Source organism: Drosophila arizonae, chromosome 2, assembly GCF_054131065.1.
Source record: "Drosophila arizonae isolate 15081-1271.41 chromosome 2, UAZ_ARI_1.0, whole genome shotgun sequence".
NCBI classification, from domain to species: Eukaryota; Metazoa; Arthropoda; class Insecta; order Diptera; family Drosophilidae; genus Drosophila; species Drosophila arizonae.
The window spans coordinates 34875125-34897387 of record NC_142922.1 but is presented as its reverse complement, the minus strand read 5'-3'; the positions used below and the strand labels follow the sequence as shown (position 1 = coordinate 34897387).

The following is a 22263-nucleotide window of genomic DNA, read 5'->3' as shown; positions in this document are numbered from 1 at the left end:
CTTAAATGTGTACTCACGATCTTCCCTGACTTGCCAACCTGACCAACCTGCAAAACTTGATCCACATTTTCAAGCATTCGACACCGCTCTTGCAAGAACGTTGACAACTTGGCCCACGACGGTAACTCATTTGCTGATGATCGTTCCTCCCATTTGGCCTGAGTGCATTTGTCCAATTGCTGCAACACTGTTTGCACGATGATACAATCAGCGACTTCTTCCCTCGATGCAAGAGAATCCATAGCACGAATGTGAGATGTAACCTTATCCGCCAACTGCCTCAGTCTGCCCACAGATGAATCTGCCTTCTCAAGCCCAAATATCGCTCTGATGTGTGCCTGTAAAATAAAACGTTTATTATCAAATCGACGTTGAAGAATATCCAGAGCGACGCTATTGTTAGCCCTATTTATTTCCAATGAGCCGATGGTATCCAGCGCAGCACCACTTAAGCAGGACCGAAGATGTTGGAGCTTCTCAATAGGGCTGAGATCAGAGCCAGCATCTATGATCGTTTTGAACATAGAGAAAAAGTTTTCCCACTCAGTATAGATTCCACTAAATTTTGGCAATTCCAACTGCGGCAAACGCGACCGATTTGACATAATGAGCACTGGATGAGCATTTGTAAAGCTTGTATTAAGTGTCGAAGAAAACTGTTGATTTGGCCGACTTCCCAGTTCACGTTGAAGCAGGGCCTTAAACTTCAGTAGAATTGATTCAAGTTTCGCAGGTAAATCACTGGATATGGACTCAAAATCTGATTCTTCTAAGTTCGTGTGAACCGCATCGAAATTTGACTCTAATTTGGTGATTGAGTCCAAAAGTACACGTAAATCACACGAATCCATATGGCTCAATTTGTCCGCGTCTGATTCGGCATATAGACTTTCAAGTCTATCGAACAGCGCTTTCGTTTTACCACTAACCAGAGAACACATAGACTAGACAACTAGTGGAAAGCTCTTTGCACGCTTTTTTTGAGGCTTTAGCACCCCAGACAGCTTTGGACTCGCTCGGCTCCTTACTTTTAGGTTCGAGCTACGAAAAAATACGAACGCACAATCATTTCGCTTCATGCGCTCGACCGAGATGGTCAACTTTTGAACAAAAGATCCCTCTATGCTCAATGTTTCCCTTGCTCTCTCTCTCTCTCGATGCTCTCTGCTCTCTCGAATGTGTATATGTATGTATACATGTGAGGCTCACATTGTGAGCACAAGCTGCAGCTCACGAAAATTGAAATTTCTTCGCAGCAAGAACCCATGTCTTCCCTTCTGTGAAGAGTATACCGAACTTTTCAAACCGTTTGCCATGTGTTTTCGTTATTATTTGTGGGAAGGGTATAAAAGGGTTGGTGCGCATAATGAAAATGTTTTCGCGACGAGCATGCACACACACACTGTCCCTTGCTACATGTACTATGTACTGCATGTGAGCACAAGTAGCGCTCACAAGAATTGAAATTTCTTCGCAGCAAGAACCCATGCTTTCCCTTCTGTGTGAAGAGTATACCGAACTTTTCAAACCGGTTGACATGCGTTTTCGTTATTATTTGTGGGAAGGGTATGAAAGCGTTGATGCGCATAATGAAAATTTTTCGCGACGAGCATGGACACACACACTTACAGTATGCTACATGTACTATGAGCATTTGTATGCCTGTGTGCGCCCTTGCTGGCTGTAGCAATTTGAAATCCTAGCATTTGAATTTGGTCGATCTTGTGAAGTGCTCACACTTACAGAAATATGTTTGATTGTGTGTACGCAGGGGCCGCGATGCTCACAAATGATGGGGTAATCATTGTAGAAGCATTTTAGTGCCTTTATATGCATGTGCGTGTGTGTATGTTTATATGTATGTGTATGCATGCGACATGAGCATTGACGTGTGCCTACGACAACTTAGAATTGTGTGAACGATTTTGGGTTTGACCGGAAGAGGCGCGCTTATATTTGAGTAGATGATTAACTGAAGTAACAAGTGCACTTCCTATTACTTTTAAAGGTATTTTTTAATTGCATGATTTTTATGACATCTAACGGATGCACTCTTTAAAATGGGTCCATTTAGCCAGTATACGTATGTATGTACATACATATGCTTCTTATTAAAAAGGTAAATTTCACCTGTATATGTGCAGGTACAAGGGATCGAAAATCGCATTCCAATTAGGCCACTGGGATTGATCAGGTACTACATTTCTAGCAAAAATCATTCTGATAGGCAAACCCACGATCATTGAAATAAAATCATCTACTTAAATATAAGCGCGCCTCTTCCGGTCAAACCCAAAATCCTTCACACAATTCTAAGTTGTCGTAGGCACACGTCAATGCTCATGTCGCATGCATACACTTATAAACATATACACACGCACATACATATAAAGGCACTGAACTGCTTCTACAATGATTACCCCATCATTTGTGAGCATCGCGGCCCCTGCGTACACACAATCAAACATATTTATGTAAGTGTGAGCACTTCACAAGATCGACCAAATGCAAATGCTAGGATTTCAAATTGCTATAGCCAGCAAGGGCTTTGCACACAGGCATACAAATGCTCATAGTACATGTAGCAAGGGACAGTGTATGTGTGCATGCTCGTCGCGAAAACATTTTCATTATGCGCACCAACGCTTTCATACTCTTCCCACAAATAATAACGCAAACGCATGGCAAACGGTTTGAAAAGTTCGGTATACTCTTCACTCAGAAGGGAAGACATGGGTTCTTGTTGCGAAGAAATTTCAATTCTTGTGAGCGCTACTTGTGCTCACATGCAGTACATAGTACATGTAGCAAGGGACAGTGTGTGTGTGCATGCTCGTCGCGAAAACATTTTCATTATGCGCACCAACCCTTTTATACCCTTCCCACAAATAATAACGAAAACACATGGCAAACGGTTTGAAAAGTTCGGTATACTCTTCACAGAAGGGAAGACATGGGTTCTTGCTGCGAAGAAATTTCAATTTTCGTGAGCTGCAGCTTGTGCTCACAATGTGAGCCTCACATGTATACATACATATACACATTCGAGAGAGCAGAGAACATCGAGAGAGAGAGAGAGCAAGGGAAACATTGAGCATAGAGGGATCTTTTGTTCAAAAGTTGACCATCTCGGTCGAGCGCATGAAGCGAAATGATTGTGCGTTCGTATTTTTCGTAGCTCGAACCTAAAAGTAAGGAGCCGAGCGAGTCCAAAGCTGTCTGGGGTGCTAAAGCCTCAAAAAAAGCGTGCAAAGAGCTTTCCACTAGTTGTCTAGTCTATGTGTTCTCTGGTTAGTGGTTTTACGCTTTAGATAAGTGACCTGAGATGCAGGCACTTGATCAGCACTCGATTCTAAATTATTCATTTTAGTCACAAATTTATTTGTTTTATGTTCACTTTTGAAAGAACACTTGCAATTGCAAAGTTAATGTACAAGCTAATAGTTCCACTTATGCACATATAATTTATCTGCACATTTTATATGCAAGCCCACTGTACGTATATACATATGTATGTACGTGTGTGATCGAGACAACTATTTTCGGAATAGTTGTGCAGACGCTACATAAAAGGCGCTAAACGCGATGATCCACGGACGAAAGAAAAAATGATAAAGATAATCAGAATGCAAAGCCACTGCATGCAGATTATCTGAGTTTTGATTTATGTATGTGTGTGTGTCCTCTACGATTGACACAGCTTTTTAGGTTTGCGCGCTTTCTATGCAGATGCAGCTGAGAAGGCGCCAACCGCGACGAACGAAACGGCAATTAAAAGAGGATGCAAAAAACTCAAGACAATTGCATACACATACATATATGCAGTTCGAACGAAATGTTAAATGTTTTACAAGGTTGTGTCACAATGAAATTGATAATTTGAATGCACTATCTTGCACAAATGTTTTGTAAATTTCACTGATGAGCGACGCCAAGATGGTGTAATAACTTATAACGCGCTAAGCGAGCACCACAGAGTGTATTAGGATCACGTCGGGGTCACCAGAATGTTTGAAGCTGCCGAGCTTTTTCGACAACTCTGGCTCCAATCATTTACGAAGGCAAAAAATAAAAACCAAAACGATATAATTTAGCTTATTATTTATTAATTTAATGTGGACACTGTTTAGGCAAAGTTATTTCGATGCGAGGGTGACAAATTTGTAGGTGTTGCGCGAATGAAGACTATTTATACCCTGAACCCATTTTCAATGGGAAATCAGGGTATAATGGTTTTGTTGAAATGTATGTAACAGGCAGAAGGAGGCGTGGCAGACCCCACAAAGTATATATATTCTTGATCAGGGCGACGAGCTGAGTTGATTTGGCCCTGTCCGTCTGTCTGTCCGTCTGTCCGTCTGTCCGTCCGTCCGTCTGTCTGTCCGTCCGTCCGTCCGTCCGTATGTATGAACGCGTCGATTTCAGAAGTTATAAGAGCTAGAGACTTCAAATTTTTTTTAAAATGTCCGTAATTACAGCGCGCATATCAAGTTTATCATTAAAAATCGATAACTCATCCCGATCTTTTTTTTATCGATAAAAAACCTTATCGAAAACCAGTTATAAAATTATATCTTCTACACCCTTATTGCTAGAGTCTCCAAATTTTTAATGTATGCTTATATGCAATTTATACAATTTCGGTTTTTGTTAAAATTTACCCCCCACCCTTAAATTCACCCCCTCACCATCACTTTTGTAAAAAGCGTATTTCAAATACTAGAGACTTTAGCTTTGGAATATACACACATATTCACTATATGATTACGCTCTAAAAGTTTCATTAACATCGTATGTCTACAAAAGAAATTATTTAACAAATAAATTCTCATAATATTGCCCACACTGCAGCGCAGCACAAGCGCAGTCGCTGCTTACTGCGCAGTTAGCAGAGCGCAGGCTTATGCGTGCGTGTGGATGCATCTGTATGTATGTGTGCATAAAAGAAGTGCAGAATGATTAGAATATCAGATTAGAGGGTTCAGGGTATCTCCTAGTCGAGCAGTCTCGACTAGAGCTTTCTTACTTGTTTTGTACAGTGTTTAAAAGAATATAAATAAAGAGGAGTATGCAATTAACAGAGCGGATGAGATTTACATACGTATGTGTGTTATGCTTTGTTATGTGCAAGAGTGCGCTAACAGCGAATGAGAATGACAAAGGCAAGAGATTAACTTAAGAGAAGCTTATTTAACTATTAAGAGCAATTATTAGCTGCTGCGCCGAACAATAACCTTACTATTCCCGCTGTTTTGATGCCAGATCCAGATAATTTTACAGATTCTGATACTTCTTCAGATAACAATATCACAATGGCACAAACAAATATTGAATTCATAAATACGGCAACTAAGCTTATACCAGCCTTTGACGGTAAAGCTGAAAATTTGCAAAGTTTTGTAGATGCACTAAAAATATTGAATTTAAAAGGCGAACACGAAGAATTAGCAATTTCGATAATAAAATCAAGGCTAAAAGGTGTCGCTAGAAATTTACTAGAAAATGAAACATCTATATCTGAAATCATTTCTAAATTAAAACTCAATGTAAAAGGCGAAACTGTACAGGTGTACAGGAAATTATAAAGGTAGTTTTCGCGCTCGTAAGAATAACATGAAACTTTCAGATTATGATTATAACATGGATATGCATGTAATTCCCACAAGCACAAGTCTCTAGTATTTGAAATACGCTTTTTACAAAAGTGAGGGTGAGGGGGTGAATTTAAGGGTGGGGGGTAAATTTTAACAAAAACCGAAATTGTATAAATTGCATATAAGCATACATTAAAAATTTGGAGACTCTAGCAATAAAGGTGTAGAAGATATAATTTTATAACTGGTTTTCGATAAGGTTTTTTATCGATAAAAAAAGATCGGGGTGAGTCATCGATTTTTAATGATAAACTTGATTTGCGCGTTGTAATTACGGACATTTTATTATATCTTATATCTTCTGAAATCGACGCGTTCATACATACGGACAGACGGACGGACGGATAGACGGACAGACGGACAGACAGACAGACAGGGCCAAATCAACTCAGAATATATATACTTTGTGGGGTCTGCCACGCCTCCTTCTGCCTGTTACATACATTTCAACAAAACCATTATACCCTGATTTCCCATTGAAAAGAGGTTCAGGGTATAATAACAATAATTATAATAATAATAATTATAATAACAATAATGGACGAGGCCAATATAGAGGAAACTCAAGAGGCCGTGGCAACTCGAATAGAGGCCACAACAATAATAACCAGGGCAATATAAGAGTTACCAATAATACATCGGAAAACTCGAATCCCCCTTTAAATGCTCAACAGTAGAAAATGCAAGGGTTCATACAATTAATCTCAGTCCGAACATATTTGTATCATTCAACCATGTGCCTACAGGAAAAGAAATTGTCTTTTTAGTAGACACAGGTGCAGACATTTCAGTAGTTAAAGAAAATTTTGATGTCTTTCATGACATACAAAGCACTTATATAATATAGACATGAAAATAGAAAGCAATCTGTATTATCTCAACTAGAAAACTTTCCTCCACAATTCAAATCGCAGCTTTCAAACTTATGCACCCAATATAATGATATATTTGGATTGGAATCCGAACCAATCAGCACAAATAATTTTTATAAACAAATACTGAGATTAAAAGATGATGAACCAGTGTACACAAAAAACTATAGAAGCCCACACAGTCATGTTGATGAAATACAAAAACAAGTCGGAAAGTTGATAAAAGACGGAATTGTCGAACAATCTGTATCTGAATATGATAGCCCATTATTACTTGTCCCTAAAAAATCATCCCCAGGATCAGATCAAAAAAAATGGCGATTGGTAATTGACTATCGTCAAATTAATAAAAAACTACTGTCCGATAAATTTCCACTCCCAAGAATTGATGATATTTTGGATCAACTTGGACGAGCAAAATATTTTTCATGCCTTGACTTAATGTCAGGATTTCATCAAATTGAACTCGAAGAAAGTTCAAGAGACATAACGTCATTTTCAACGAGCAATGGCTCGTATCGCTTCACGCGATTACCGTTTGGTCTAAAAATAGCGCCTAATTCATTTCAAAGAATGATGACTATAGCATTCTCTGGATTAGAACCTTCACAAGCATTCCTTTATATGGATGACTTAATAGTTATAGGTTGTTCCGAAAAACATATGCTTAAAAACTTAACAGACGTTTTTGAGAAATGTAGGAAATACAATCTAAAGTTACATCCAGAAAAATGTTCATTTTTTATGCATGAGGTGACTTTTCTTGGTCATAGATGCACAGATAAAGGAATACTTCCAGATGACAAGAAATATGAAGTCATCATGAATTACCCAGTCCCGCACAATGCGGATAGCGCCAGACGTTTTGTAGCCTTTTGCAATTATTATAGACGATTTATTAAAAATTTCGCCGAATATTCCCGGCACATAACAAGATTATGTAAAAAGAATGTTCCTTTTGAATGGACAGAGGAGTGCCAAAATGCATTCCGATATTTAAAAACAAAACTCATGGAACCTACTTTACTACAATATCCAGATTTCAGCAAGGAATTCTGTATAATAACTGACGCAAGTAAGCAAGCGTGTGGAGCGGTTTTAACTCAAAACCATAACGGAATCCAACTTCCCATTGCATACGCGTCAAGAGCTTTTAGTAAAGGAGAAAGTAATAAATGTACAACTGAGCAGGAATTATGTAGCTGCAATACACTGGGCAATATTACATTTTCGACCATATATTTATGGAAAACACTTTACGATCAAAACAGATCACAGACCCTTAAATATATCTATTCTCAATGATCAATCCGAGTTCTAAACTGACACGTATGAGGCTAGAATTAGAAGAGTACGATTTTACAGTCGAATATTTAAAGGGAAAAGATAATCATGTAGCTGATGCGTTATCAAGAATAACCATTAAAGATCTACAAAATATTACAGGAAAGTCACTACGAGATATCAAAATAGACAGAAAATCCGCGCGGATAAGAAAGAAATAGAATTGCCTAGGCAATCTATAGAAAAAGCTATAGAAAAAGGAGAAAGTAATAAATGTACAACTGAGCAGGAATTATGTAGCTGCAATACACTGGGCAATATTACATTTTCGACCATATATTTATGGAAAACACTTTACGATCAAAACAGATCACAGACCTTTAATATATCTATTCTCAATGATCAATCCGAGTTCTAAACTGACACGTATGAGGCTAGAATTAGAAGAGTACGATTTTACAGTCGAATATTTAAAGGGAAAAGATAATCATGTAGCTGATGCGTTATCAAGAATAACCATTAAAGATCTACAAAATATTACAGGAAAGTCACTACGAGATATCAAAATAGACAGAAAATCCGCGCGGATAAGAAAGAAATAGAATTGCCTAGGCAATCTATAGAAAAAGCTTCAAAGCCCAACGTATATGAAGTCATAAACAATGACGAAGTACGTAAAGTAGTGACCTTGCATGTAAAGAATACTATTTGTTTATTAAAACATGGTAGGAAGATTACTGCAAGATATGATGTTAGCGATTTATATACCAATGGAATCCTAGACCTAGGTCAATTTTTCCAAAGGCTTGAAATGCAAGCCGGTATAAACAAAATCAGCCAACTCAAAATGGCACCGTGGGAAAATATCTTTGAACATGTTTCAATAGATAATTTTAAACAAATGGGCAATAAAATATTGAATACAAGGAAAGGGACTATTCTGTCTAAATTCCATGACGATGCAATACAAGGAGGTCATACTGGCATTACAAAAACCTTGGCCAAGGTCAAAAGACATTATTTTTGGAAAGGTATGACTCGAGATATTACTGAGTACATACGAAAATGTCAAAAATGCCAATTAGCTAAAATAACCAAGCACAATAAGACTCCATTGATAATAACTGATACGCCAATAAACGCTTTCGACAGGGTGATAGTAGACACTATTGGTCCACTACCAAAATCAGAAAATGGCAACGAATATACAATCACTCTAATATGTGACCTAACTAAATATTTAGTTGCCATACCAGTTCCAAATAAGAACGCGAACACTGTCGCTAAAGCAATTTTTGAATCATTTATTCTAAAGTACGGTCCAATGAAGACGTTTATTACGGATATGAGAGCAGAATATAAGAATTCAATTATAAATGATCTATGCAAATATTTAAAAATTGAAAATATAACATCTACCGCACACCACCACCAGACAGTCGGAACAATAGAACGCAGTCATAGAACTTTCAATGAATACATACGCTCTTATATATCGGTTGATAAAACTGATTGGGACATATGGCTTCAATACTTCGTTTTCTGTTTCAACACTACACCCTCAATGGCACATAATTACTTTCCATATGAGTTAGTGTTTGGTAAAACAAATAATTTACCAAAACAATTTAATAGTATAGATAATATAGAAACCATATACAATATAGATGACTATGCTAAAGAAAGTAAATATAGATTAGAAGTAGCATATAAAAGAGCTAGAATAATGTTAGAAAAAAATAAGGAAAATAATAAGATACTATATGATCAGAAAGTAAACAACATAGATATATCAGTAGGAGATAAAGTCTTGTTAAGGAATGAAACAGGTCATAAGTTAGATTATAAATATACTGGTCCTTATAAAGTATCGGAAATAGGAGATAAAAATAACATTATAATAACAAATAATAAAAACAAAAAACAAACAGTACATAAGGATAGGTTAAAAATGTTTATTTCATAATTGTGTTTAGTATGGCCATGCTAAAACAAAAACACTACTTTAAATTTGAATGTTATTTGTAATTTCACATATACACTAAAAAAAAAAAAAAAAAAAAAAAAAAAAAAAAAATAAAAGCTGCCCCAGGACATGGTCAACAGACGTTAATGGCAAAGCTGCGTTGTGGGTATGCGGCAACTCAATGAACGTACTTTCGAATGTTAAGTCATTCAATGGGTTCGTACGTGGCCGATATGGTAGCTTATGGCTTTACAGTTGCTATCTGGCTCCCAGCATGCAGCTCAGTGAATTCACGACGGTGCTCGACGAGCTTGCCGAGGATGCTAGGGGTCGGAAGGCCATTATAGCTGGAGATTTTAACTCCTGGGCGCTAGAATGGGGTAGCCCCACAACAAATGCCAGAGGTCGTATCCTACTGGAGATCTTCGCGACACTAGATGTTGCACTGCTCAAAACTGGCCATGAGTACACCTTCAGTCGGGCGGGATACGGGTCTGTTATCGACATTACTTTTGTCACTTCATCCCTCGTCGCAAATGCATCCAGGCTCGCGGTAGGTCAACGTTTTTTGAGAAACAGTTAGCTTACCAGGCAGCTAGAAGACAGCTGAAGAAGGCCATTCGGGCAAGCAAAAGAGAATGTTTTTTACAGTTGTGCGACTCAGCCGAATATGACCCTTGGGGCAGGGCATATAAGATAGTAGTTAAAAGACTATACGCAGGTAGACAGGTGCAGCCTACGGATCGTCTGGAGCTTAAATCGATTGTGGAAACACTCTTTCCAGAAAGTTTAAGCTCCATTCACGCCCCTGAGTCCGAGTTTGCTGATCAGGGCTCAACGAGCACTGAAATTGTTTTAGTTACAGAGGAAGAAATATCAGTAGTTCTCCGAGGTCTTAGAACCAACACAGCTCCAGGGCCGGACGGGATCCCAAATCGTGCGCTAAAGCTAGCCCTCGCCTTTCACCCAAGTACGTTCGCCGAATTATTTAACGAATCCCTGATCCAAGAGACGTTCCCGGCAAAATGGAAAGCCCAGAATCTGGTATTGCTACCCAAGGCTGGCAAACCACCAGATGAGCCATCTTCGTACAGACCGATCTGTCTCTTAGACACCATGGGAAAGGTGTTTGAGAAACTAATCTGCTCTAGGCTGGAGACTGCGATTGCAAGCGCCGGAGGCCTGTCACCAAACCAATTTGAATTCCTGAAGGCCCGGTCAACAACGGACGCGCTTAACAAAGTTGTTGGTCTGGCCACTTCCGCTATTCAAGGCACCAGATGGAGGCACGGGACGAAGGAATACTGCATCATCGCGACCCTGGATGTAAGGAATGCCTTCAACACAGCTAGTTGGGATATGATACTGAATGCGCTGTCACAATATAATATCCCTAAATATCTAAGAGAGATAATAAAGAGCTACTTCAGAGGAAGAACACTGGTATACAACGCGAGTGAGGGTCCCCAAACTCATACAGTGTCAGCTGGAGTACCCCAAGGCTCAGTGCTGGCGCCTCTCCTATGGAACATCATGTACGACGGCGTACTGCGCTTGGAACTACCAGCAGGCGCGCACACCATTGGCTTTGCTGATGATGTAGCTGTCGTAGCCATAGGAAAGGAGCTCAAAGATACAGAGGATATGTGCAGCGAAAGTATCAATCGCATACGAAGCTGGTTGACAGGAGCTGGGCTCGAGCTTGCGGCACACAAAACCGAAGTTGTACCAGTCAGCAGTCGCAAAAGAGTGGAAACTGCCAATATAAAGATCGGCAGCGTCACCATTGCGTCAAAGAGGGCGATAAGATATCTTGGTGTCATGATAGACACAAGATTAACTTTCCGCGAGCACTTAGAATATGTGCATAAAAAGGCAGCTGATTCTTGTAGAGCGTCATTAGGTCTGTCATCCTCTATGCTGCGCCAATATGGGCAAGAGCGATGGCAACGCCGAGCTACAGCCGAGGCATTTGCGCGATCTACAGGCTGAGCGCAATCAGAGTCAGCTGCGCTTTCAGGACTATCTCCGATGACGCGGCGCTCGTCATAGCCGGTATGGGGCCACTGGAGTATTTGGTCGCCGAAGCTGTGGAGCGGAATTCGCACGGGCCTACGCGACTCAACGCTGTCAGGGCGAACAGCATCGCACGATGGCAAAGAAAGTGGAATAGCTCAGCTAAAGACGGTGGACGCACAAGCTCATCCCGGAGCTTGAACCATGGGTTAACCGCAAGCATGGCGAGGTTAACTTCTACCTTACGCAGATCCTCTCGGGTCATGGATGCTTTCGGAGCTATTTGAAGCGCTTTGGCCACGAGGAATCTGACGAGTGCCCCTGGTGCGAGCGAGGGCATGTGGAAGACGCCAACCACATTCTTTTCGAATGTGGACGGTTCCTGGAGGAGAGGCGTCGTCTGGAAGAGGCAGTGGGCCGCTCCATCAGAGCGGACAACTTAGTCAACGCCATGCTGGAATCGGAGGAAGCTTGGGAACTAACAAGCACCTTCGCGGCCACGGTGATGATGGAGCTCCGCAGAGTCGAGCGACTGAGGTAGCGCATAGTGCTTGCGAAGCAATGCTTTACGGCCGTCCCGCAAGCACCGCGCGCTATCCTAGCCACCACGCAACTTGCAATTTGTTATATAATTTTGTCAATAAATGAATATAAAAAAAAAACAAAAAAAAACACACACATACACAAACAATTACATACATATACACAGACAAGCATAAACACGCATGGGCGGCAGTGAGCGCTTACGGACAGACAGACAGACGGACAGGGCCAAATCAACTCAGCTCGTCGCCCTGATCAAGAATATATATACTTTTTGGGGTCTGCCACGCCTTCTTCTGCCCGTTACATACATTTCAACAAAACCATTATACCCTGATTTCCCATTGAAAATGGGTTCAGGGTATAAAAAGCTTGGATGCAGACCAACAACTCCCCATTAAGTATTCTCCAAAAGAAGCATTGGTGCTTTATATTGATGGCGATTACACAAAGAACTCATACAATCTATTGCAATCAGGTTTGTTTTGCGATCGGCGAAAAAAATGTGCTATCCGGATTGCATCAGAACGGAAGAAAGTTGGGCTGAAGTTCCATTACAACAAATGCTGGACCACACAATTACGAGAATTGTTGGTGCGCATCCCGAAGTTTTTAGCCAAATCTCGGATAATGGAAATAAATATAAGTCTTTGAGCCTCATTTCTACATGGGGTTGCAATGGGAGTTCGGGACACGCGACATACCGACAGAGCTTCAGTAATTTGGAGCTTAAGATGGCAGATGAGCGCATATTTTTCATATGCATAGTACCGCTACAATTACAATATGAAAGCCTAGTACTTTGGAAAAATCCTCGCCCGGCATCGACTCGGTATTGCAGACCTTTAAAAATAATGTTTGCCAAAGAATCAACAGAATTGGTTAGAGCGGAAATTAAAAGAAAACAAGTAAGAAAGCTCTAGTCGAGACTACTCGACTACGAGATCCCCTGAACCCTTGGAGTAATAGATATTTCAATAATTTTTCGCGTCTTTCAGCTTACACAAGAAACACGCACACACACACGCACGCACGCACGCACGCACACACAGGCATACATACACACACATACTAACACACACACACACACACACACACACACACACACACGCACACACACACACACATACATACATATACATACGCATGCACAAACATTGAGAGTTCGAGTTGCGTTTTCACGGAGTGCGGTCTATGTCATCGTGATCCATCGTAGACAATAGCTTGAACTGTGTTTTCCCCTGTGAAAGTGGAAAGAACTGAAGTCAACGTGTTTGCTGTGGGCGCGGCGTACCCACCGACCTCAAAAAAAAACTACCAGAGACTTACTGCGCGGCGGTTCGTGGAATTCCCAAGCGGTATAATTCGGTGGTGCAAGAGAGGGGGGCGATAGCGTCAGTGTTTTGGCGTCAGGGCTTCTTTCCTTTCCTTGTCTTTTGTGGGCGCGTAAATTTTGTTACTTTAGGCGTCACACTTGCGCAATAAGAAAAATCAGGTGCATTCACTCTAACAGCTGTTAGTAGTGCTGGAAATTGCATCGGGCAATCAGCTGCTCACTAACGTTGGTTAGTTGCTAAGCCTTAGCAAAGACAGCAACCTAGCTGCTGAAGTGAAGTAGCAGTTATTAAAAGTAGTGCATACTTTCGGGCTCTCGCTGTAGTCAAGTTGAGTTTAAGTTACTGCGGGTTGTAAACTCAGATTATATTAGTAGCCATTGCCCACTACAGGCTTCACGCCGTGGTAGTCGGACGAGCTGTAAGCTTTTGCGCGTCGTTCCTCGTTGCAGCGATCGCCGCAGCAACAACAGAGGGTGTTGGCGCAGCCGTCGACTTCTAACCAGGCTCCAGTGCCTGAGTGCCAGGCACCCAAGTCACTAAAAGAAGCGTTAGCTCAAATAGGAGCTACACTAGAGGGTTTGTCTGCCTTATTTGGGGGTCAGCGGCATATAAATGCCGTAATGAGAGAGGAGCTGGCTAGGCTGGTCAGCCTTCACAAGACGGCCGAAGCGTTCTGCAACCGTTCGGTTAAAAACTGTGAGGTGCAGACCACGCCACTCAAAAAAGTAGGCGAAAACGTTAAGGCAGCGAGCATTAGTGCTACAGTAGGTAGCAATACTCCCAAGCGGTCGAGGGAAGTTGCCTCCGAACAGAGGAAAACTCCCTCAAAAAAGCCGAGGCCGAATAGAAGTGCAGCGAACCCAAAAGAACCAATGGCTCTACGGGCTACAGCTGAAACTGAAACTCCAAACCAGGCCGCTCGACAGACAAACCAGAGCAGTTGGACAGTCGTCAAAGGGCGAAAGCCTATGCGAAAACGTCCCAGGACTGACGCGATTGCGATTTCAGGCGTAGGGCGTTGCAGCTATGCGGACATGGTTCGTGTAGTTAAAAGCGACCCAAATTTGAAGCATCTGAGCAGCGACGTTCAAGGCATTAGGAAGACAGCTAAGGGGGACCTTTTACTGCAACTGAGTAGGAAGCCGGAGCATAGCGCTGAAGCTCTGCACGAAGCTGTAGGCAAGGCCTTGGGAGACCGAGCGGTAGTTAAAACACTTACCGAATCGGCGCAAGTTGAGATTCGCGATCTAGATGAGTTAGCGACCAAAGAGGAGATCTTGGAGGCAATTAGGGTGGAGTTGAAGGATAGCTCACTCCCCATTGAGGCTATCAAATCGCTTCGGCCAGCTTTTGGTGGACAGCAAAGAGCTACGGTTGGTCTTCCAATTGGGAAAGCTAAAACTCTGCTCGAGCTGTCCAAAATTAGAATAGGATGGGTAGTTTGCCGTATCCGAGCCGTGGAGCAGCCTAATCGCTGTTTCAAGTGCCTCGATTACGGTCATATGGCAGCAAACTGCGGCAGCGACTGTGACTTAAAGGGCGCCTGTTTCAGGTGTGGAGAGATGGGTCACAGTGCCAAAGCATGCACCAAGCCACCAAAATGTAGCCTCTGCATCCGGAAAGGTGAAAAGCAGACGGACCATTCAGCAGGCAGCTTCAAGTGCCCATCTTACCGTGAAGCTGCTCGTAAAATGAAATGTTAAGGTTTTTGCAGCTTAACTTAAATCATTGTGTTGCTGTCCAAGATCTTCTAGAGCAGACCATTAGGGAAAAATGTATAGATGTAGATTTTCTCAGTGAGCCTCACCACTGTAGAAACAGCTGCAATAGGACATGGTCAACAGACGTTAATGGCAAAGCTGCGTTGTGGGTATGCGGCAACTCAACGAACGTACTTTCGAATGTTAAGTCATTCAATGGGTTCGTACGTGGCCGATATGGTAGCTTATGGCTTTACAGTTGCTATCTTGCCCCCAGCATGCAGCTCAGTGAATTCACGACGGTGCTCGACGAGCTTGCCGAGGATGCTAGGGGTCGGAAGGCCATTATAGCTGGAGATTTTAACTCCTGGGCGCTAGAATGGGGTAGCCCAACAACAAATGCCAGAGGTCGTATCCTACTGGAGATCTTCGCGACACTAGATGTTGCACTGCTCAACACTGGCCATGAGTACACCTTCAGTCGGGCGGGATACGGGTCTGTTATCGACATTACTTTTGTCACTTCATCCCTCTTTCGGGGAGCAACATGGAGCCATTGCGATAGCTATACAGGCAGCGATCATACGGCACTTCTGTTTACAATAGGTGAGCCACCTGCCAGGGCGTCAACATTGTGGAGGGAGTCGTATCGGCTAGATACTTTTGATCCCGCGGTCTTTTCAGAGGCCATTCAGTCTCTGGGTACAATTGGTAATGCTGAGGCCAGAGCATGCCAAATGGTAGCCCAAATACAGAGTGCCTGCAATAGCAGCATGTTACGTCGCAAGCAGCTCACGTGACAACATGAGCCTACGTATTGGTGGAATACGCAAATAGGTGACATTCGTCGCAAATGCATCCAGGCGAGAAGAAGCTACCAACGGGCTCGCGGTAGGTCAACGTTTTTTGAGAAACAGTTAGCTTACCAGGCAGCTAGAAGACAGCTGAAGAAGGCCATTCGGGCAAGCAAAAGAGAATGTTTTTTACAGTTGTGCGACTCAGCCGAATATGACCCTTGGGGGCATATAAGATAATAGTTAAAAGACTATACGCAGGTAGACAGGTGCAGCCTACGGATCGTCTGGAGCTTAAATCGATTGTGGAAACACTCTTTCCAGAAAGTTTAAGCTCCATTCACGCCCCTGAGTCCAAGTCTGCTCAACGAGCTCAACGAGCACTGAAATTGTTTTAGTTACAGAGGAAGAAATATCAGTAGTTCTCCGAGGTCTTAGAACCAACACAGCTCCAGGGCCGGACGGGATCCCAAATCGTGCGCTAAAGCTAGCCCTCGCCTTTCACCCAAGTACGTTCGCCGAATTATTTAACGAATCCCTGATCCAAGAGACGTTCCCGGCAAAATGGAAAGCCCAGAATCTGGTATTGCTACCCAAGGCTGGCAAACCACCAGATGAGCCATCTTCGTACAGACCGATCTGTCTCTTAGACACCATGGGAAAGGTGTTTGAGAAACTGATCTGCTCTAGGCTGGAGACTGCGATTGCAAGCGCCGGAGGCGTGTCACCAAACCAATTTGGATTCCGGAAGGCCCGGTCAACAACGGACGCGCTTAACAAAGTTGTTGGTCTGGCCACTTCCGCTATTCAAGGCACCAGATGGAGGCACGGGACGAAGGAATACTGCATCATCGCGACCCTGGAAGTAAGGAATGCCTTCAACACAGCTAGTTGGGATATGATACTGAATGCGCTGTCACAATATAATATCCCTAAATATCTAAGAGAGATAATAAAGAGCTACTTCAGAGGAAGAACACTGGTATACAACACGAGTGAGGGTCCCCAAACTCATACAGTGTCAGCTGGAGTACCCCAAGGCTCAGTGCTGGGGCTTCTCCTATGGAACATCATGTACGACGGCGTACTGCGCTTGGAACTACCAGCAGGCGCGCACACCATTGGCTTTGCTGATGATGTAGCTGTCGTAGCCATAGGAAAGGAGCTCAAAGATACAGAGGATATGTGCAGCGAAAGTATCAATCGCATACGAAGCTGGTTGACAGGAGCTGGGCTCGAGCTTGCGGCACACAAGACCGAAGTTGTACTAGTCAGCAGTCGCAAAAGAGTGGAAACTGCCAATATAAAGATCGGCAGCGTCACCATTGCGTCAAAGAGGGCGATAAGATATCTTGGTGTCATGATAGACACAAGATTAACTTTCCGCGAGCACTTAGAGCTCTCTCGAGAATCATGCTTAACACGCGGGGACCTAAACAGCAACGACGTCCCCTCCTAATGAGCGTCATTAGGTCTGTCATCCTCTATGCTGCGCCAATATGGGCAAGAGCGATGGCAACGCCGAGCTACAGCCGAGGAATTCGCGCGATCTACAGGCTGAGCGCAATCAGAGTCAGCTGCGCTTTCAGGACTATCTCCGATGACGCGGCGCTCGTCATAGCCGGTATGGTGCCACTGGAGTATTTGGTCGCCGAAGCCGTGGAGCGGAACTCGCACGGGCCTACGCGACTCAACGCTGTCAGGGCGAACAGCATCGCACGATGGCAAAGAAAGTGGAATAGCTCAGCTAAAGTGCGGTGGACGCACAAGCTCATCCCGGAGCTTGAACCATGGGTTAACCGCAAACACGGCGAGGTTAACTTCTACCTTACGCAGATCCTCTCGGGTCATGGATGCTTTCAGAGCTATTTGAAGCGCTTTGGCCACGAGGAATCTGACGAGTGCCCCTGGTGCGAGCGAGGGCATGTGGAAGACGCCAACCACATTCTTTTCGAATGTGGACGGTTCCTGGAGGAGAGGCGTCGTCTGGAAGAGGCAGTGGGCCGCTCCATCAGAGCGGACAACTTAGTCAACGCCATGCTGGAATCGGAGGAAGCTTGGGAACTAACAATCACCTTCGCGGCCACGGTGATGATGGAGCTCCGCAGAGTCGAGCGACTGAGAAGACGAGCTGTCCCAGGCTAAGGTAGCGCATAGTGCTTGCGAAGCAATGCTTTACGGCCGTCCCGCAAGCACCGCGCGCTATCCTAGCCACCACGCAACTTGCAATTTGTTATATAATTTTGTCAATAAATGAATATATAACAAGTAAGAAAGCTCTAGTCGAGACTGCTCGACTACGAGATCCCCTGAACCCTTGGAGTGCTAGCTATTTCAATAATTTTTCGCGTCTTTCAGCTTACACAAGAAACACACACATATACACAAACACATACACACACAAGCACCCACGCATAAACACGCATGGGCTGCAGTGTGCGCTTACTATGAGAACTTAATCTATATATATAAAAGTGTCCAAGCACTTATAACTCGAGATCTGCTGGACCAATTTTCATGGTTTTTGATTTGTTGGATTTGTCTCCGCAACGAGTTTAGTATAGGGTCTTAAAAATACTGAAAAAATTTGCCGAATACTTGAAAAACGCGGTTTTTTCCCCAAATGTTCAAATTTTTTTTATACCCAGTAGGCTTGGTAACAGTGACAGTTTTGACAATAGTGTAGAAGTAAATAAACAAATGTAGTCAGTCAGTCTACGGCACAGCCTCGAGCAGGCCAGACTATTCAACAAAAAAAAAAAAGACTATTCAACAAAAAAAATTTTTTCCTAATCAAAAAGAAAAATATTTCAAATCAAAAATCTGCAAAAATTCAAAAAAAAAAAATCAAAAGATTAAAACCTGACTGTTCAAAAAATAAATAAAAAATTTAAAATTCGAAATTCAAAAAAAAAAAGGTAATTATTAAAAAGTGTATTTTTGGCTTTTTATATTTTTGGACTTTTAAACATTCTAAATATTTCAAATCAAAAATCTGAAAAAATTAAAAAAAAAAATCAAAAGATTAAAACCTAACAATCAAAAATAAATAAAAAATTAAAAATTCGAAATTTAAAAAAAAAAGTTAATTATTAAAAAGTGTATTTTTGGCTTTTTATATTTTTGGACTTTTACAAAAGCTAAATATCTCGAAAGTTCAGGTATTTGTTTGTCTCAAACATAAATTTGTGTAAATTATTTATATTTATATTTCTCGATTGATTTATATGGTTTTGTGCGAGGGCAGTATTACTATTAATAAAAATGCCGCGTCCTAGAAGATCTAATCTTTCCCGGCGGACCCATAATGCAATTAGGCAACGGAATAGCGCGAGTCAATTATCTGACGAAGAGCGAGAAATCGCCCGAGAAAGGCTCCGCGTTAGTACCCAGCAAAGAAGGGCCTTAATTCGTGCTTCTCAAAGAGAGGCAGCCCGTGAAATGGCAATAAGAAATGGTTCAAGGATTGATTTGAATCGAGCAGCGTTTCGATATGATTGCACCATTGATTACAGCTTGAATCGTTTAGTTTGCATTGGTCCAATGGACGTTGTTTGCCAGCATTGTGGCGCATTGAAGTTTGCTGGTGAAACGCCCGGTTTGTGCTGCCTTAGTGGTAAAGTGACATTGCCATTAGTGGTCTCGCCACCAGAGCATTGCGTTCCCTGCTTTACGGCGAAACACTAGAATCACGACATTTTCTAACGAGCACTCAAAAATACAATGCCTGTTTTCAAATGACTTCATTTGGGGCGGAAATTATTGGTAACGGATATAATCCGACATTTAAGGTAATTTACGTTAAAAATGTTATTTTCTATGACTGTCAAAATAAAAAAAAAAAAAAAAAAAAAAAAAATTTTGGAATAATGTAGTTTGTTAGATTTATGTAAAAAGTGTTTGTAAATCTAACTATAACTATGGCTTTGAATTTAAAGATTCAAGGCCAGATTTGCCATCGCATTGGATCATTGCAACCTATTGAAGATGCACAGCAAAAATTCTTGCAAATATACTTCATGGGCAATATGGAAGAACAACTTGACCGGCGTCAAGAAATGAACACAGCTATGAAAAGAGCAATTCTCCAAGATTTGCATGCTTAGAAATTTAAACCAACCAAAACTGTGCAATGGAACGCGTTTGGTGATAAGAAAACTGATGAGCAATGTGATTCACGCGTCGATACTCAAAGGAAAATTTAAAGATGAGGAAGTTCTTATTCCTAGGATTCCGATGATCTCAAAAGATATGCCCTTTGAATTTATTTGAATTCTCGCTTCGTCTTGCCTTCGCCATGACGATCAACAAGTCATAGGGCCAATATTTGACTATTTGTGGCCTCAATCTAGAAAATGTGTGTTTTTCTCATGGTCAATTGAACGTGGCAAGCTCACGTGTTGGCAAACCATCCGCATTATTTGTTCTTGCACCTGACCAAAAAACGAAGAATGTCCTTTACAAGGCGCTTGAATGAAAATCCGATTAATAAATTAATCAGAGTGTATCCCAACCTGAACAACATAGCTTTCAACAATTTTTTACCTAGAAATAATATAGAGGGCAATGCAACGTTTGCCGGGCCAGCTAGTTGTTTAATAACTTTTTTTTTTTTTTTGGGACGTACGATCTTCATGAAACTTTCAGATTATGATTATAACATGAATATGCATGTAATTGCCAAAGCACAAGTCTCTAGTATTTGAAATACGCGTTTTACAAAAGTGAGGGTGAGGGGGTGAATTTAGAGGTGGGGCGTAAATTTTAACAAAAACCGAAATTGTATAAATTGCATATAAGCATACATTAAAAATTTGGAGATTCTAGCAATAAAGGTGTAGAAGATATAATTTTATAACTGGTTTTCGATAAGGGTTTTTATCGATAAAAAAAGATCGGGGTGAGTTATCGATTTTTAATGATAAACTCGATATCCGCGCTGTAATTACGAACATTTTACAAAAAATTTGAAGTCTCTAGCTCTTATATCTTCGGAAATCGACGCGTTCAAACATACGGACAGACGGACAGACGGACAGACAGACAGACGGACAGGGCCAAATCAACTCAGCTCGTCACCCTGATCAAGAATATATATACTTTGTGGGGTCTGCCACGCCTCCTTCTGCCTGTTACATACATTTCAACAAAACCATTATACCCTGATTTCCCATTTTCAATGGGTTCAGGGTATAAAAAAAAAAAAAAACATACACAAACATTTACATACATATACACACACAAGCATAAACACGCATGGGCGGCAGTGAGCGCTTATTATGAGAACTTAATTATACCCTGAACCCATTTTCAATGGGAAATCAGGGTATAATGGTTTTGTTGAAATGTATGTAACAGGCAGAAGGAGGCGTGGCAGACCCCACAAAGTATATATATTCTTGATCAGGGCGACGAGCTGAGTTGATTTGGCCCTGTCCGTCTGTCTGCCCGTATGTCCGCCTGTCCGTCTGTCCGTCCGTCCGTCTGTCCGTCTGTCCGTCTGTCCGTATGTATTAACGCGTCGATTTCAGAAGATATAAGAGCTAGAGACTTCAAATTTTTTTTTAAATGTCCGTAATTACAGCGCGCATATCAAGTTTATCATTAAAAATCGATAACTCATCCCGATCTTTTTTATCGATAAAAAACCTTATCGAAAACCAGTTCTAAAATTATATCTTCTACACCTTTATTGCTAGAGTCTCCAAATTTTTAATGTATGCTTATATGCAATTTATACAATTTCGATTTTTGTTAAAATTTACCCCCCACCCTTAAATTCATCCCCTCACCCTCACTTTTGTAAAAAGCGTATTTCAAATACTAGAGACTTGTGCTTTGGCATTTACATGCATATCCATGTTATAATCATAATCTTAAATTTTCATGAAGATCGTACGTCCACGAAAAAAGTTATTAAGCAATTAAGTTCTCATAGTAAGCGCACACTGCCGCCCATGCGTGTTTATGCTTGTGTGTGTATATGTATGTAAATGTTTGTGTATGTGTGTGTGTGTGTGTGTGTGTGTGCGTGTGTTCTTGTGTAAGCTGAAAGACGCGAAAAATTATTAAAATATCTATTGCTCCAAGGGTTCAG

At 41.7% G+C, this 22263-nt stretch overlaps 3 protein-coding genes and 2 long non-coding RNA genes across 9 annotated transcripts in view; 2 read left to right on the top strand and 3 right to left on the bottom strand.

Annotated features, from left to right (window-relative positions):
• Atg2 (Autophagy-related 2) overlaps positions 1-22263 on the bottom strand; it is a 274490-nt gene that overhangs the window by 4445 nt on the left and 247782 nt on the right. For 4 of the 5 annotated variants that reach the window (XM_089461789.1, XM_089461790.1, XM_089461797.1 and 1 more), the window contains one exon: positions 48-338. The exons of the other annotated variant lie outside the window; for it this stretch is intronic. In XM_089461789.1, coding sequence (XP_089317915.1) covers positions 48-338 — 291 coding nt within the window. The remainder of the gene's footprint in view (positions 1-47; positions 339-22263) is intronic. 5 annotated transcript variants of the gene reach the window in all.
• Positions 1-22263, bottom strand: part of Myo81F (unconventional myosin 81F) — a 281418-nt gene that overhangs the window by 198145 nt on the left and 61010 nt on the right. The window lies entirely within an intron of this gene.
• The window catches only part of LOC149270965 (uncharacterized), an 83702-nt gene that overhangs the window by 40681 nt on the left and 20758 nt on the right, over positions 1-22263 (top strand). The window lies entirely within an intron of this gene.
• LOC149270967 (uncharacterized) lies at positions 11612-14159 on the bottom strand. Its single transcript, XM_089476321.1, has 2 exons — positions 13665-14159; positions 11612-13576 (listed from the first exon to the last, which is right to left on the bottom strand). Exon 2 carries the CDS (start codon positions 12130-12132, stop codon positions 11758-11760), a length of 375 nt encoding a protein of 124 aa, XP_089332447.1. The 5' UTR covers positions 12133-13576; positions 13665-14159; the 3' UTR covers positions 11612-11757.
• LOC149270966 (uncharacterized) lies at positions 18247-20688 on the top strand. The gene is made up of 2 exons (XR_016271265.1): positions 18247-19327; positions 19414-20688. It is a non-coding gene; the product is annotated as an uncharacterized LOC149270966 (long non-coding RNA).